Source organism: Perca fluviatilis, chromosome 8 (genome assembly GCF_010015445.1).
Source record: "Perca fluviatilis chromosome 8, GENO_Pfluv_1.0, whole genome shotgun sequence".
Taxonomy (NCBI): Eukaryota; Metazoa; Chordata; class Actinopteri; order Perciformes; family Percidae; genus Perca; species Perca fluviatilis.
Genome location: NC_053119.1, coordinates 18,561,014 through 18,577,636, shown reverse-complemented (window position 1 = coordinate 18,577,636; position 16,623 = coordinate 18,561,014). Strand labels below are relative to the sequence as shown.

Sequence of the window (16,623 nt, the reverse complement as noted above, 5' to 3'; positions counted from 1 at the left end):
GCACCAGGCTACTGAAAGAGTCCGTAACCGTGCCTAATGCATGAGTCTATGTAATCACGGGTGTATAAGGTTCTCGGCAAGTTTGAGTTACCGAAGCCTTTATGTCTCATGCATTTTAGAATTGTGTTCATGGAAATTCATAGGCTACATTACCAAGGGGAAAGTATTATATCACATACAAATACACGTAATGTTATCTTGGTAGTTATGTTAAGTTAAATGTTAAAAGGGAATGTTGCTACATGGTAGTTAGACTGTTATGAGGAGACCGCCCACCAGGGTACCGAATGTAACCGTGGCCAGTGCATGAGTCTAGTGTCAGTCAGTATGAGTGTGTAAATAATATGTCGAGACCGAATGTAACCGCAACCGCTCGAGTCTTCCGCGGTGTCTTGGTTCCTGGCGGGGGAACACCCCCCCACCCGCCGAGGGCACGCGAACCGGTGACTGAATCTATTAACTCGGTAGGCCAACCAACGATCGTCCGGTTGAACCGACTCACGTAAAAGAGTCGGTTGTCCCATCACTATCGTAGTGTGAGTCTTGAAGCAATGAAATTAATTTCACAGTGTAGCAGCAATTAAACATTTTACCACCCGGGGGCAATATTTGACTCCATACTCGGTTACCTGGCTGCGAATTTCCGTTTCGATTTCAAAAGTAATCATGAAGAGGACACGGTGAAGTGTGGCCTGGGACCATTTTGATTTAAAAAAACGACTTAGTTCACTGCAAACACTGAGATGCCTTCTATAAGTACAACACGGCCACAACTCAAATGATGTAGCCTACCACTAAACAAAGTGCATCCGACCCTGGTTATGTCGGTGGCGGCTGCGGTGCATCCTGCTCTGTCTCAACCATTGACATATATAAAAGGTCTCAACCTAGCATAAACTCGGTGTTAGCACGGAGGAGCTGCGATGCACAACAAGCAGAGAAAATTACCCAAGGGATCTGCAAGTTCATTGAGATGGATATTGGAACCAGCATATCACATTTCATCACGACGTACCATCACCAGACTGGTAGAAACCATAGAAACTCACTACGAAGAACGGAATAAGGTTCCCCGGGCTGGCCAAGTTGGCGCGGCGTGCATCCCGGCAACGCGGGTGTTTTGGGTGGCTGGACTGACGGTCACCAGGTAGCGGTCGCGTCTGACCCCAGATCATCAACAATCTTATCTTTCTCCACACAAATCAGTAGACTGGTGCAGAAGTTGTATGTGAGTTAGCCTACTGGTTATTTTTTATTAGGCTTTGTCCGTGCCTTGGATAGTTTTGAGTTACATTTTGACAAAACCTGTCAGATCTAAGTATTATTATGTTTTTGGTTAAGTTATTATTTAACATGATTCTTTTTATTATTCCATTATTTATTATTTTGGAACAAACAAGGGTCTCTGTTTAAGAACGGCGGCTCGCAGCTGCAGGTTCTGCTGCTTCAGAGCACCGCACTGCAGCGCATATATCTATAATATATATATATATATATATAACCTCCAGTTTAACTGCCACAAGTTGTTCTTCTTGTAATTAAGATCTCATCAAGGAAAAACACGCTGTATGTTTGTATTTTCATTGTATTTTTAATTTATAAAAAGTTAAATAAATAATTAATTTTAATATAAAAAAATTAATGATTAATCAATTGTTAATTCTCCCGATGATCGACTAGGAAAATTTAGCTTTTCTTAGACATAAGTAGGGGGGGCGCCAAGGTTGGGAACCACTGGTCTACAAGGCTAAAGAATTGTGGTGTTTGGTTTTCTTCTAACAACAGGCATATGTTGGCAGGTCTAGACACTAATGCATAGCCTAAACAAAATTATTTCATGATATTTATTATGCTATATCCTGACCAACTTAACTTTCTTCATTCATTTGCTGTAATAGCCTAAATTAAACAAGTATGTAGATGTTGCCTAAATAAAGGCTAGGCTATACATGAGCATACATACATACATACATAAACTTAAAACAAAAAGTAAGGAAATTTGTGTTTGGTGGATTATTTCTCTGTGGTAACAATGCTTTTTGGCAATAAATCTTATACCGTCGGAAAGCCTGTTTAGTTCCCTTTCAAATGGTGTCCCACTTGTAAGGAACATGCATTTGTGGGATGAGCAGTAGCGCTGAGTATGTGGGTTGCGCCCATGAAAAATTTGCCAAATCTTCTCAGCCAATGCCAAACAGCTTATTCTGCCATTGACTCATTTGGTGGATTGGATGATTGAAGTTTGAAGAAACAAGACATATTGATTAAAAATCAACATTTTGACTATTTTATTGCAACAATTCCTGATTTTGCACTGCCCCCTAGGAGCCAAATATGGTTTCCCGTTTAATGTGTCACCTGATTTACATAGTAATAAAGCTCCTCACCTTTCCAAGGATGCCCAACATGTCCATATCTACTGTGGAATTATCATTGACATATATATAATGGAACAATAGACCCTGTTGCTCTGGACGGAGACCAGTGAAGGCTATAAGAAGCACTTTTCCGGTGATCACTTGCTTTACTGCGCAGCCTCCAACTGACAGAGACAACGTAAATGTGGCCAAGAGAAATCTCAATCATTCCCAATCTTGCAGAGACGGCGAGTGTAGGTATATGTAAGGAGATAACATGGGCACAGGCTAATTATTGATCACTAACATGCTAGTTAACATTAATAATTAAACCTAAACAGCTAACGTAAGTCGAAACTGCCTGCGAGCTTCTCCTGTACTATACGGTAATTCCTCTACTGTGCGACAGTAAGTCACTTGGTTATGACACAATCGTTAGCCTATTTTTTACAAAAACGTCTGCTACGGAGCCATAACGTGAGGTACAAGGTAATGGAGCCTTTTATACATTGTCATGTTTCTTTAGAAATAAACAATGGACAAATAGAGTATTTAAACGGTTCAGATGTAAAGTTATTCGCTGTCAAAGTGACGTCAAAATGAATGGCAGTCAATGGGATGCTAACGGGAGGTGATCACTTATTAGCATCAAAATGGTACCATAGGAGCAACGCATTCCAGACGCTCGCTTACCCCCTTGGGAATTATGGAGAAAATCCATCTCAAAAATCAACATTTTGTTCACCATGGCAACAATATTTGTTTTCAAACTTTTTTTGTGTTTAATCGCGTACCCGCCGGTGTAGAGCTGTAGGCACAAACTACATTAATTTCCGTCGTCATATGGCCAAAATAACCACTATTGCTGCTTAGTACCTGGCGTGGAAGCCGATACACCGAGAAATTAAACGGCGTCATGTCTGGATCAATAATCACCTGGCGGAGCAAAACGCACGATAATGTGTACTGCCTTCTCCAGGAAGGAAACGTTATGTCTGATGTCTGCCACTTCCAGTGCGACTTAAAGTAGAGATTGTGCTGTTTTTTAATTGCATTTTAATTGCATTTTAATTGCACAGATTAAAAAGTATGCCGAAATAACATCATGATGCCGATTTGTAAAAAGTCTGAAATTCTACAGTGGCCGACAGGGGCAAACGCACTGCAATTAATTAATAATGAAACACACGCAAATAGAAAAAACACAAGCAAATTAAGAAAACATCTTCATAAATTTGACAACACATGCGCAGCATTTAGCAAACACGCTGAAAATACACACAACACAACCAAATAGACAAACGCGCTGCAAATACACAGAGGTGCGGAAAGATATTTTCGGCTGGGCATGCTGGGGTGCTGGGGGTGTCCACGGTCCATGTAGAGTCTAAAGATACTATGTTACACAGGCTCTGTATTCTCCAGATCCCGAGTTTACGGACACGTCTCTGCTGATTGAGTATCACCTGTGACCTGCGCCAATAAATTAGAGACACCAAACGAGAGAAAATATATCTTGTAGAAGGTAGGCAGGACTGGATCTTTTTTTGTTTGTTTTTTAAGCCACTGCAGTGTTTACATTGTCACATGTAACTACATGCTAACGGCAGTAAAATATATCATCTTGAGTGCCAGTGTCGTTAAATTCTCCCCAATTCCGGGTCAAATTACTCCTGAAACATTTTCTGTTTATAGTATTTGGTTTAAAAGCCTTTATTTGCTGAAATAGAAATTGCTGCGATATTCTATTAGTGTCCACTACTAACTATAGTACAGTTAGCTACATAGCTAATGGCAGTAAACAATGTCATCTGGGCTGCCAATGTTGTTAAATTCTACCAAATTTCGGTGTCCAATTGGGTAGTGTTTGGTTCAGAAGCCTTTATCTGCGATTTTTTACAGTAGAAAGTGCTGCTTCGTTCCACTACAATCTAATGTTAGCATACTGCTAACTATTAAGCAGCTACATGCTTACGTGACACAGTGGTAATCTTGGCCAATGATGGTCATTTCTCCTCAAATTCTGGTCACTTTACTGCTGGGACATGTCCGGTTGTGTAATATTTGGTTTAGAAGTCTTCATCGGTGATTACTCCGTTGCAGTAGCTCCAGCTTCAACTAGAAACATAAAGTGGTGGTGGAGGCATGGATGTATTAAGAGAACTGGATACAGTGTTCGGCGGGAAGCCCCATACGTTCCAATGAGAGTGCTCAAAAGCGCATAAAGCAAACATGGAGCTCGGCTCTTCCGCATTGTTGGCCCATGACGTCACAATGGACACGCGCACTAGCAACAATTTGTTTGTGTTGTCTTAACAACCAGTAGCAACATGCTCGTTCATGAGCTTCTCTTGTGTCTCTTACAAGTGGCGAACTCATGAACTCGCCGTTTTCATTGTCTAAAATATTCACTAACGTTAAACATTGTGTTTTCGTTGTTCCCGATCGTTTACATGCTTAGCTAAATAAACGATAGATGTATTTAGCTAGACAACCAAGGAGATTTAATAATTATGTCGTGCTACTAGCTAGCTAGCTAGCAGTTAGCCTTCAGTTTCGTTTACAAAGCTCATCCATGGCTTCATCCGTCATACACGTTACAAGCTTGACAGCATACAGCCCTTGGATGTATCATAAGAGAGAACCAAGGCAATGTAATCACTATGTCTGTAGTAACGTTATGTAGGCATATAGCTAGCTAATACAGCCATGCTAGCTACCCCTGATGTTAGCAACTAGCTAGCTAGCCGATAATCCCGCCAGTTTGGGAAACGCTAATGATGTTACATCCACATAACAGGCTTTACAGCATACATACATCCCTTGGATGTATCATAACTTCATAAGATAATACCATGGACGTATTAATAGAACACATGGTGAATTACAACCATTAGCTATATCCATTATTATAGCTAGCTACGTGAGCTCGGAGAACAGTCATGTGAGCGGACGGGCGCAGTCCCGTGGGTCTGCTCGCGTCCATTATGCGCGTTCATCATGCCAAATTTAATAATTCTGGATTCGCTTCTAGTGAATGTTAAAATGGGTAAAACGTGACGTTTTAAACAAGGACCCTTTGAGTGTTCAGGCTGGTAAGTTGATATACCCCAAAACAAATTATCCGCTGAAATATAGACGTTTCTTTCGCCATGCAAAGTCTATGTGAAAAGTCTTTCTTGGGTGCAGTACCACCGTTATCCGCCAAGTCCATGGTGGCTTTTAGACATGGCGCTCTTCCTGGGGGCTTGGGTGGAGGCTCCAGAGTTCCAGGATGCATGCTGTCCAATCAGAGCATACTGGGCTTTTTCGGAGAAAAACAGACGGTGAATAAAGGTGCAGCAGAGAAAAAGGCAGTATGAGAAAAATCAAAGGTTTTTTTTAAACATTAAAGCATGTAAACATGTTCTAGTACAAACACAAATGCAAGTATAATCCTCAAAATGCTATATAATAGTTGCCCTTTAAACCACAGACTTACCACGAAACATTACATTTATCTACTCTAATCATTAACGTGACTGTTGTTTAGCTCCAAATCGAAATGACTGTCTGCTTGTAACACTGTGAAGAATACTCTTTACATGAAGCTGTTTTTTAGCTTGGATAAAACAAGGTTTTTCCACACTCTCCAGCCAAATGTTTCTTCTTCTCCCAGTGTGGTGTGTCTCTCTCTAAACACATATTTTAGGCTGTTTTACTCCCTGTGTTCTGTACATGGAGAATAACACAGATGTTTGTACAGATGAACCTGTTCTTCCCAGCCAACCGCGTTGGGCGCATAGTTACAAAAATTCAGAACACGACCAAGCGCCACGAGGGCTTTCGCGCTGGAAACGACAGCCGTGGGACGTCATTTTATGGCATTTAAGATTCTTATTTATATCTGTAAAAGTATATTGTCCCCCCAAATATATATTTGTCTTTTTCTTGCAAAGTTTATGCAAATGTTTAGCAGTTAAATGTGAGAAACCCAAAACATTATGAACCATAAATTAGCACTTATTTGCACATTTAGCAACTGCTCATGTTCATGTTTTACAACCAGGGGCGTCCGTCAGACTCGGGGGAAGAAGGGGGGACTGAGTCAAGGCCCACAAAATAATAGAATGAATGACCGTGGATGCGGGGAGGGGCTCATTGAGAATGCCTAATGAACAGTGTCCAGAATTGTGTGCTACGCCCGTGCTCATTGGCAATTTTAGACCCTTTATAGCGGGGCTCAAGCCCCCTCTAAATTTCATGTCAGCCCCCTAGAAATTATGATAATAAAAAACTAACAATGAAATGAATTTTAGTGCTTCAAGTTCGAGTTTGCGAACTTGTCTGTTAGTAACAGAGGATAAACAATTACAGGTTCAAAGGGCTTGAAACAAGTTTAATATCCCGTGTGGCTATCGCCGATGTTATGCACCTGTAACCCAGTAGTAGTAGTATGTTCCCTGTGTACAGCAGTAGTAACCCAGTCAAGGAAAGGGTTAACATAAAACGTAGTTTTGGCCATTCGGAGGTGGTTGTGCCTTTGGCCGAGTCTCGCTCTGTCAGAGGGAGAGCAGGAGTGCGGTTCTAGTCCCCAGAGAAGAAGTTGGTAATTTCATGGCACAGATTAGAACCAAAAATTTAAACATAAGCAACTAAAACTGCTGAATGTTAGAACATTGTGTCAAATTGGTCATTATTACTGTGACCTATGAAGTGTCAGGTTTAGTGTGTGTGTGTGTGTGTGTGTGTGTGTGTGTGTGTGTGTGTGTGTGTGTGTGTGTGTGTGTGTGTGTGTGTGTGTGTGGGCTGAGCCCCCCTAAAGGTCTGATCCTAGAATCGCCTCTGCCCATGCTTACATCAAAGTAGAGAAAAGTAGCCTAGTCACCTACTTTGCAACATTTGTAAAATAGCTAGATAAAAGATTAAACTTCCACCATAGATAGATAGATATATATATATATATATATATATATATATATATATATATATATATATATATATATATATATATATATAGATAGATAGATAGATAGATAGATAGATAGATAGATAGAATATTGTAACACACGGTGCATTATAATGTAAAAAGATATAGGCTAGTCTAATGGAGGATTCTGTAGAGGTGACTGTTTCTGTGTGAGTGCACAGAGACTGTGTGATATTCAGACGAGCTGCTTGTTGAGCCTATTGCACATCAGCCAGCGGTCCAGGATATACTGTACACCGATTGGCCCAGAAACCCTCGAATGATCGGCTCGGAATTTGTACTGAATGACTGGGTGAATGAGTCCGTGAACATTTTAAGGAAGACAATTGGATGATTTTTTGGGATGATTACTATATAACAAGGGTCTGAACGGAACGAGAGCAAATAAAGTGAGCCGGCGTGTTAATGTGACTGAAACCCGGGGAGAGTAGCCAAAATCTGGATACTGTAAGTGTGAACTATTTTTAATCTTCCTAGTGGGCCTATAGGATACTGCCTGCCGCCCGCTATCTGCGATTTTTGTCCAACTAATCAATATACAGGCGATTAAGGCGATTAAGGTTTGATGTGTCTGTTTTATGTCCTATTTTACACAATAACCGCATGAACTGCGACGTATTGAACAGAGACAGCAGTGAGGATGGGAGGTGGAGGCCAGCTAACGGATGCAGAAGAGCCGATCAGCGGGCGGGCTGCTGGTGTCTACACCTGGGAGGAGGTGCAAAGCCACTGCAACCAGAATGACCAGTGGCTGGTGATAGATCGAAAGGTTTACAACATCACACAGTGGACCAAAAGACACCCAGGAGGGATTCGAGTCATCAGCCATTATGCTGGAGAGAATGCCACGGTATATTGTTTTAATTATTTTAATTATTATCTTGAATATAAATATAACCTTTGAGGTAGGCCTACTTTACTTGAGTATTTCCATTTCATGTTTACTTGCTACTTCTACTCCACCACATTTCTGAGGAACATGTACTTTTACCCTACTACATTTATCTGACAGCTAGGGTTGTTATTGATTAGATTCAGATTTTAGATAAGAAACATGCTATGCTTTAAAGTCCAACGCATTGTTAAATATTAAGCCAGTGGTTTCCAGCCCCGTTGGCCTGTGACACATTAAAAAAGAAGCAGTGTTTAGCTAGTCCTACTTGTTACATTTCAGATGTCCCTGAGTTGTTGTTTCATTTTCCATCTAAACTTCAAATGGTTTCATTTAAATAACTGTTTGAGTCCCAAAGAGGTCAAAATATCCAATATTTTACAAAAGAAAGTAAAATATTAGAGAAAAGTCTGAAATCAAATACAAATCTGTGTAGCAGAACTTTGTTTTTTTTCTTCTTCTGTGTCCCAGCAACCATCTCACGACCCCTCAGATTGATCTTGTGACCCTTTGAAGGGGCCTGGCCCCTAGGTTGGGAACCACTGAACTAAACTACAAATATTATATGAAGTAGTAAAGACAGCTTTACCTCAACCAGCAAAAATCTAATGATATATCATTCACAGGAGCCATATTTCTGCAGAAACAATACTTTTACTTTTGACACTTAGGTATTTTTTGTAATAATACTTCTGTACTTTTAAACACAGAAGAAAGCAAGAAGGTTGAGTGGTCCTTCCACATCTGATCAATTTTTATTACTTTTTAATTTACTGCGTCACTGACAGGATCCTTAATTTCTGTTTTACAGGAGGCATTCACTGCTTTTCATCCAGATTTAAAGTTTGTGAAAAAGTTTCTGAAGCCGCTGCAGATTGGAGAGCTGGCAGCGACGGAGCCCAGCCAGGACCGAAACAAAAATGTGAGCTCCGTCTAAATAAAAATCAGTTAATCTTATTAATCGTGTAGCAGCTTTAGTGTCAAGTGGGACAACATGGCAGGATGGATCCCATGTACAGAAACACCTGAGGAAAAGGAGTAGGTCAGACCATTTACAGATCTGTTATTCATGAGTCTTACAGTGTTCAGGCGCATCTGAGATTCTGGACACTCATGTTTCTTTAGCTGTTAAATGCTGTTAAATAACTCAAACTTCCTTAATGCCTTGTTTTTTTCTGATTCTTTTGAGCTTTATAGGACGTGTCTATGTCTTCTTCTCTGCTCTCAGGCAACCATCATACAGGATTTCCATACTTTACGTGCTCAGGTGGAGAGCGAGGGTCTGTTTCGAGCTCGGCCTTTGTTCTTCTGCCTCCACCTGGGTCACATCCTTCTGCTGGAGGCCCTCGCCTGGCTGATCATCTGGGTCTGGGGAACTAGCTGGACTCTGACCTTTCTGAGCGCCATCATGCTAGCAACCGCTCAGGTGATTCGAACATCATTATCTGTTATTGTTGTTGACGAACTGTAAGTCAATGCCGGTTTCTCTTCATCTTCTGTAGTTGCAGGCTGGATGGCTGCAGCATGACTTTGGCCACCTGTCTGTCTTCAAGAAGTCCAGCTGGAATCACTTGTTGCACAAGTTTGTCATTGGTCATTTGAAGGTAATTGGTATTCTCAATCGTATCATAATCATATTTATTTCTGAAATTTTGCACAGACATTAAAGGTTGTTTTTTCAGGGAGCGTCTGCCAACTGGTGGAATCACCGGCATTTCCAGCATCACGCTAAACCCAACATCTTCAGTAAGGACCCTGATGTCAACATGTTGCACATCTTCGTAGTTGGAGAAACTCAACCAGTGGAGGCAAGTAACTGATTTCCGAAAACAGCTCTTAAACATACAGTATTAAATCTTTCACCAGCTGCTAATTCTAACTCTGTATTTCTCTCTGTTGCAGTATGGCATAAAAAAGATCAAATATATGCCTTATCACCACCAACACAAGTACTTCTTTCTCGGTATGTTTCTTGGAGTCATTTAAAAGAGTGAAACTATGAAAACTTCACAGGAATAATTGTTTTCTTTTCCCTCTTTTAGTTGGACCACCGCTTCTCATTCCAGTTTTCTTCAACATTCAAATAATGCAAACCATGATTTCCCGCCGTCAGTGGGTGGTAAGATGCCATCTTCTGAGTGTAACAGATTATTATTGCAGATTATATTAAAGGGGTGATAGAATGCAAAATCGAGTTTACCTTGTCATAGTTGAATTATGACAGTTCGGTGGGTAAAATAGGCATACATAGAACCTCAAAGTCCCATTGACACCTCTTTCCTCTGCAAATCTCACAATTTGAAACTGCCGCTGAAAACGGGCGAATCTCCACAAAGCCAGTAGTTGACGCCAACTCAGGTGACTGTACCTTATTTGGCTTTAGTCTGTACCTTTGTCACGCCCCAAAATGTACATACAAACCACTGGTCTGAGACCAGCTGGTCTTCTGAATGTTGGTTGCGCAGATCTTAGACACTTTATACATTGGTCGTCTGCTATTTCATTACTAAATTCACTTCTGAGACTTTTTTATGCGAGAAATCAACTATGTAGAGCTAAAAAATGGGCCGTTTTACGAAAGATTATGGCTTATTGCAAATTTGGTTCAACTGTGTCAGAGTTCAGATGCTCCACAGTCTGACGTGACAGCCGGCGGGTGCCTGCCGGGGTCAATGGCTTGCCGCCCGACCTGTCCACCTTCACAGACCCCGCTGTGAGCTGGCTGGAGCTCTATCAGGAGACTCGCGGATAAGAGGCATTTATTTCCCCGATTGTTTGTTTAAATAACTCAACACACATATCCAAGATAAGATTAACTGGAACCTGTGGTTTTTCGAAGTTATAATGCTCCACAAGAGATTGCGGGCGTAACAAGCTCGCTGACTCGCTGTCTCCCTGTGGGGGGGAATAAATTTCAAGACGTGACATGACCTGTCCTCTGGAGGACATAGCCACACCACCCCCGCTCCAATGGATTGTTGTCGGGATGATTATCACAGAAGCCTGGCTGAACACACTCACCGGACAGCAGCTAGCAGCTAGCAGCTACCGGCAGGATCGAGACAGGGACCAGGTTAGGTGAATTTACACCATGTCTGTTGACATGAGTTGAGTTGAAAACGCATGTTGTTGTCACGTAAGGGCCCTTACGTTCATGTTGCACAGACATTTTAATTGCATTTTAAGAGGCACAAAGGCACTCTAAAACTTGCCCCGACAACTGCCGTTTTAGCTCAGTGGAAGCTCATACACGTAGCTGCAGCTACTCCGTGTTGCCTGCACCGATTCGGGTCAGGTTAGTACACGCATATTTATAGCGATCAAGATTAACGTAAAAATTGGCCGGAATTCTCCTTTAAGAGAATCCAGTTATTTAGCTATTGCAATTACAACAGGAAACACTTTTTAAGTTGCACAACCTCCACCTCCAACATTTTCAAAAGACAATGAACACAATTCTGCAAAAAAATATGACAGTATAAGTTATCAGAACTTAAAATAAATATACACTATAATGTAGTAATTCTGCAATTTCTTTTCTCATTTTTTTTTTCTTTTTCGCCCTGGGTGTAATTCAATGTAGAACCGCCACTGCCTTTGCGTGCTCGGCGGACAATACTAGTGTCTTTTCTACAAAAAGTTGCCAGATTTGTTGCTAGTCGCTTTTTTGAAAAAAAGTCTAAGGGGGTCTGAAAAGTCGCTAAATCTAGTGACAAAGTCGCTAAGTTGGCAACACTGTAGCCTCTGCAGCTTCGCTCAGCTCGTTGTAAAGAGGGGTGGGGCTGTCTGTGTGTGTGTGTGTCTGTGTGTGTGTGTGTGTGTGTGTGTGTGTGTGTGTGTGTGTGTGTGTGTGTGTGTGTGTGTGTGTGTGTGTGTGTGTGTGTGTGTGTGTGTGTGTGTGTGTGTGTGTGTGTGTCGCTCGTTTGTAAAACCAACCAATCAGCGTGCAGCTCATCTAAATATTCATGAGCATCCCATTTAAGGGAGAAAACCTCTCGTTTCAATCCAGGGCTATTTCACAGGGTTGCATTAGGGCGCATAGAACAGCACCCGGGCCATTTTCAGCCCAACCAATGTTACATACCCTATTTGGAGACCTTAAGGAACAGTGTGAAATACCCTATATAATCATTCTATCACCCCTTTAAGATTTAACAGGTCACATGTAGGGAAAATAAAAATAAGAGATGAGTTTCAGGGAGTCATATTATCCTTCCTTTCATTTAAAGGATCTGGCTTGGGCTTTGTCTTACTACCTGCGCTACCTGTGCTGTTCTATACCCATGTTTGGCCTGTTTGGCTCAGTGGTGTTCATCAGCTTCATCAGGTAACAACTATGACACACACTTACAGTACCATAATTAGAGGTGTGAATCTTCACTGATCTTCCGATTCGATTCGATTACGATTATCATGTCAGTGACTCAATTCGATTCGATATCTCGATGCATCATGATGCGTCAAATACATTTTTCTATTAAAGCTATGTAGGACATTTCATTCATAGCTTTTCAAGCTTCAAAAACAAAACATTCTGCAGTGCTCTAATACTAAATAAATTGGATACATAAAACTACAGCACTGAGCACATGGCACTTCCTGAATGTGCAAAACATAACAGAATATGTAAACAGAAATGTTGTTAGGCCTACATTAAATTGTAAACAGAAATAATCGATTATGAGCCTGCCGATTATCAATGCAGCATCGTCCATGTCCACGATTCGATGCATTGATTATTTGATTAATTTCAACACCTCTAACCATAATGGTATACTGCCATCAAACCACACACACACACACACACACACACACACACACACTTTCACATATCGCACTCTCACACAAGGATACGCAGTCATTATCACTACAACTTACAGTAAAGAGCTGAATAGAAAAAGTTATGATGTAGAGGGATTAACATCAGTGAATCTGGCAATCTAAAAGTTCAATCATAAATTACTTACATACTAATTTAAATAATCCCATTAGTTTCAATGTACAAACCCTTTATAAAAATCAAGGTGTTGTGTTGTTATGAATGACAGGATTTTGGAGAGTCACGGGTTTGTCTGGGTGACTCAGATGAGTCATCTGCCCATGGACATCGACCACGAGAAGAACCAGGACTGGCTGTCCATGCAGGTACCTGGTTTATTAGGAAACAGTCCACAGTCAGCCACTGTGCTGCTCATGTGTAACCTCATCTTTTGTCTTGTCCTCTACTTTAGTTACAAGCCACCTGTAACATAAAGCAGTCCCTCTTCAACGACTGGTTCAGCGGACACCTCAACTTTCAAATCGAACACCAGTGAGTGAATGGTTGAGTCTGCATACATTCGAAATGTATGCAGGACAAAGTGTGGATCAATCCAATTTTTTACAACATTGTTTAGTTATAATTTATTAAGAGTCTAACACTCAAAAACGCATCAATCAAATCTGCTTCATCTGGACAAATACAGAAAATTGCTCATGTGAAAATCTAAATAAAATAGTTCTCACTTTGGCAGAAAATAGTGTGTTCATGTCAGACACCTTCACTCATAGTAAGAAGGTGATTGAGAAAATTGGTTCTCAGAGCCTTCAATAAATAACATTTATTTATATTTATAGGGCCAGACTTTTTTTATGTTTTAAACTGATGTAAATTCTGCTTTTCATCCAGTTAACTGTGAGCATGAATTCAATAAACTCAAACTCAAACTTTAAAGGGAAGACTAAACAGGAAAAAGATACAGCTGTTCTGTAGTTTGTGAAACATGCTTCACTGTGCTGAACAGTATTTTCTTCGAATTATTATTAATATTTATTTAAATTTAAAACACAATTGTTGAGACATGTTTTATGCTGATGGACCCCTTCTGTTCCTTTTGTCTCTGGAGTTTGTTTCCAACAATGCCGCGCCACAACTACCACCTGGTGGCCCCGCTGGTCCGTGCACTGTGTGAGAAACATGGGATTCCTTACCAGGTGAAAACATTGTGGCAGGGCTTCGCTGATGTTTTCAGGTAAGTCCAAAAATAATAGTAGTATTTTTATAGTATTATTTACTGCCAGGATTAGACAAGGTGGGGTTGTTGAAAACAATAAGACATTATTCAGTCTGACAAAACAAAGGAATGAACCTGAATTGCAACTGACTGAATAATGAATACAAAATGAGGAGACAATTTAATATGAATCCCTTGAAGAACAAGATTAATAATAAACTGCTTGCCTGATATATGTGTGTCTTTTTGTTCTTATTTTCTTTTTAGGTCACTGAAACACTCAGGCGACCTCTGGCTTGATGCATATCTGCATAAATGACAACTTTTATTCTTTGCACAGTACCTACAAGGACTGCTGTCTCTTCTGCATCATACATTGATTATATCTGTTTGGTTTTATAATTCAGTTAATGGTGTGGGATTTATCTTTTCTTGGTGTTGGTGTCATAGTTCAGTTTTTTTCAGATTCTGTGCCAGATTTTTAGTGCTCACAGGATTTCTCTGATTTTCCTTACAGTGTCTTGAACAGTAGTATGGTGTCAGGGACGTCACTAGGATTTAAAGACAGGGGGTGCTTAGCCCCCAGGGTATTTGTAACTTGTGTTTGCAAAATCTTTGCACTCACATCTTTTGTTACTGTATTAGAGCTACACTTATGTCAACAACCAGTCAAGAAACCAAGATGTTAATAATAATAATAAAAAGTGACAGACATATCCTCTTCTCTGTTCAACAAAAGTTACTGTAAGCTGTTAGCTTTTAGACACATCAAAGCTGCATGGGGGAATTTACTTAGGCCAGACTTTGCTCCTGATGAGTTCTTCTGTAACCAATGACTTAAAGGGATACACCACATTATATACATTATATACATTATACATAATACATTGGCCCACCTATCTACAGCCAGGGTAGACCGTGATAAGCCCTATTTCAACAAACGGTGGCGTATTCCTTTAAATGCTACCTTACTGCTCATGTAAATGTATGATAAAGTAATAGCATACTATATCTAATTCCTCTCTCTATAAGATACGTTGTCCAAAGAATGCTATTTAATTACACAAATTACTGTAACTGCGCTGTAGATTGGTTCAATCAGTGTCATTACACTGTGTAGTTTGGCTTGCATACAGTAAGAACCAGAATTTTAAACACACACACATACATATACATATATACATATATATATATGACAATGTATGACTTAAATCAACAATTATTGATATTTAAAAAGCTATTGATAAGGATCCTATTTAAAGTGGCTACTGTCTTAATATAATAACCTGATGGCGGAAGAAATAAAAGATTTGGAGTAACGAATAGTGTATGTAGGATTGCTTTCATTTTATTTTCACATGTGTATCTGTGGGCATATGCTCATGTTTAGCCTAGCCTACATTTAGGTAACATCTACATATTTATTTAATTTATCAGAGCCAATGAATGCAGAAAGTTAAGTTGGTCAGAATATAGCTAGCATATATAATAAATACAATTAAATTATTTAGTTTAGGCTATGCCTCAGTGCCTAGACCTACCAACAAATGCTTATTGTTGGAAGAAAACAAAACACCCCACATTTCCTTAGACTTGTAGACCACTACTGACCTCAATCACGCCGGCTCCCTCAGAATCAGCTGCCCAGCCAATCTCCTGCTTCTCTTTCTCTCTGCTAAAATATCCTCAAATATCCATCTGCTCAAATAATTGAATTGATACCGGTAGGCTACGTGCAGTAGCAAGTTCAGACCAAAGAGTAGCGACAAGATGAATCCTCCAGTTACTTGCAACGCTCCGGTCTGCATCAAATTATCACATTTCAAATTATCAAATCAAATTATTATTGCTGTTCTTATTATTATTTAGGGGGGCTTAGGAACATTTTAGGGTAGCTTCAGCAACCATAAAATAGGCCTAACGACGTCCCTGTGATTCTCGGGTATTTAAAGTGTTGTTTTTTCATTATCAATCATGTGATACAGTTTGAACAATAAAATATGAAAATTACGCGGACAAGTGACAAATCCAGTGTAATTGAGGATTATTTAAAGTTACTGTACTTAATTTAACTTCCTTTTACACTTGCAACTCTTATTCTGATTTTACAGTATGAAATAAAGGAACTGTATTGACTGTTTCTATACCTCTGGTACTTTAATCCAGTGACAAGAATTATGTACAAAAAGAAGTGATATCAAATATTTACCAAGTTTATTTTTTGATTGCTTTTTTTTTAAAACAGTGTGTCCCATAATATTTATAACCCCTTGAATGTTGTGTCTACATCTTCTTTTAATTATTTATATTAGAACAACATAGTCTCATATATTACTTATTATTCTTGTGTGTCTGTGCCGCTTGCACTGCAAAATATCATGCTGCATAGATCAGTCTCATATGCATTAATGA

The 16,623-nt window shown here is 40.0% G+C and overlaps 1 protein-coding gene across 1 annotated transcript; it reads left to right on the top strand.

Moving 5' to 3' along the window:
• The first annotated feature begins 7,624 nt into the window (after positions 1-7,624).
• On the top strand, positions 7,625-16,351 carry fads2 (fatty acid desaturase 2). Its single transcript, XM_039808830.1, has 13 exons — positions 7,625-7,773; positions 7,953-8,176; positions 9,030-9,140; positions 9,447-9,644; positions 9,721-9,822; positions 9,901-10,026; positions 10,121-10,181; positions 10,261-10,337; positions 12,448-12,545; positions 13,267-13,363; positions 13,450-13,529; positions 14,104-14,229; positions 14,479-16,351. The coding sequence occupies exons 2-13, from the start codon at positions 7,967-7,969 to the stop codon at positions 14,528-14,530; spliced, it is 1,338 nt and encodes a 445-aa protein (XP_039664764.1). The 5' UTR covers positions 7,625-7,773; positions 7,953-7,966; the 3' UTR covers positions 14,531-16,351.
• The last annotated feature ends 272 nt before the right edge of the window (positions 16,352-16,623 follow it).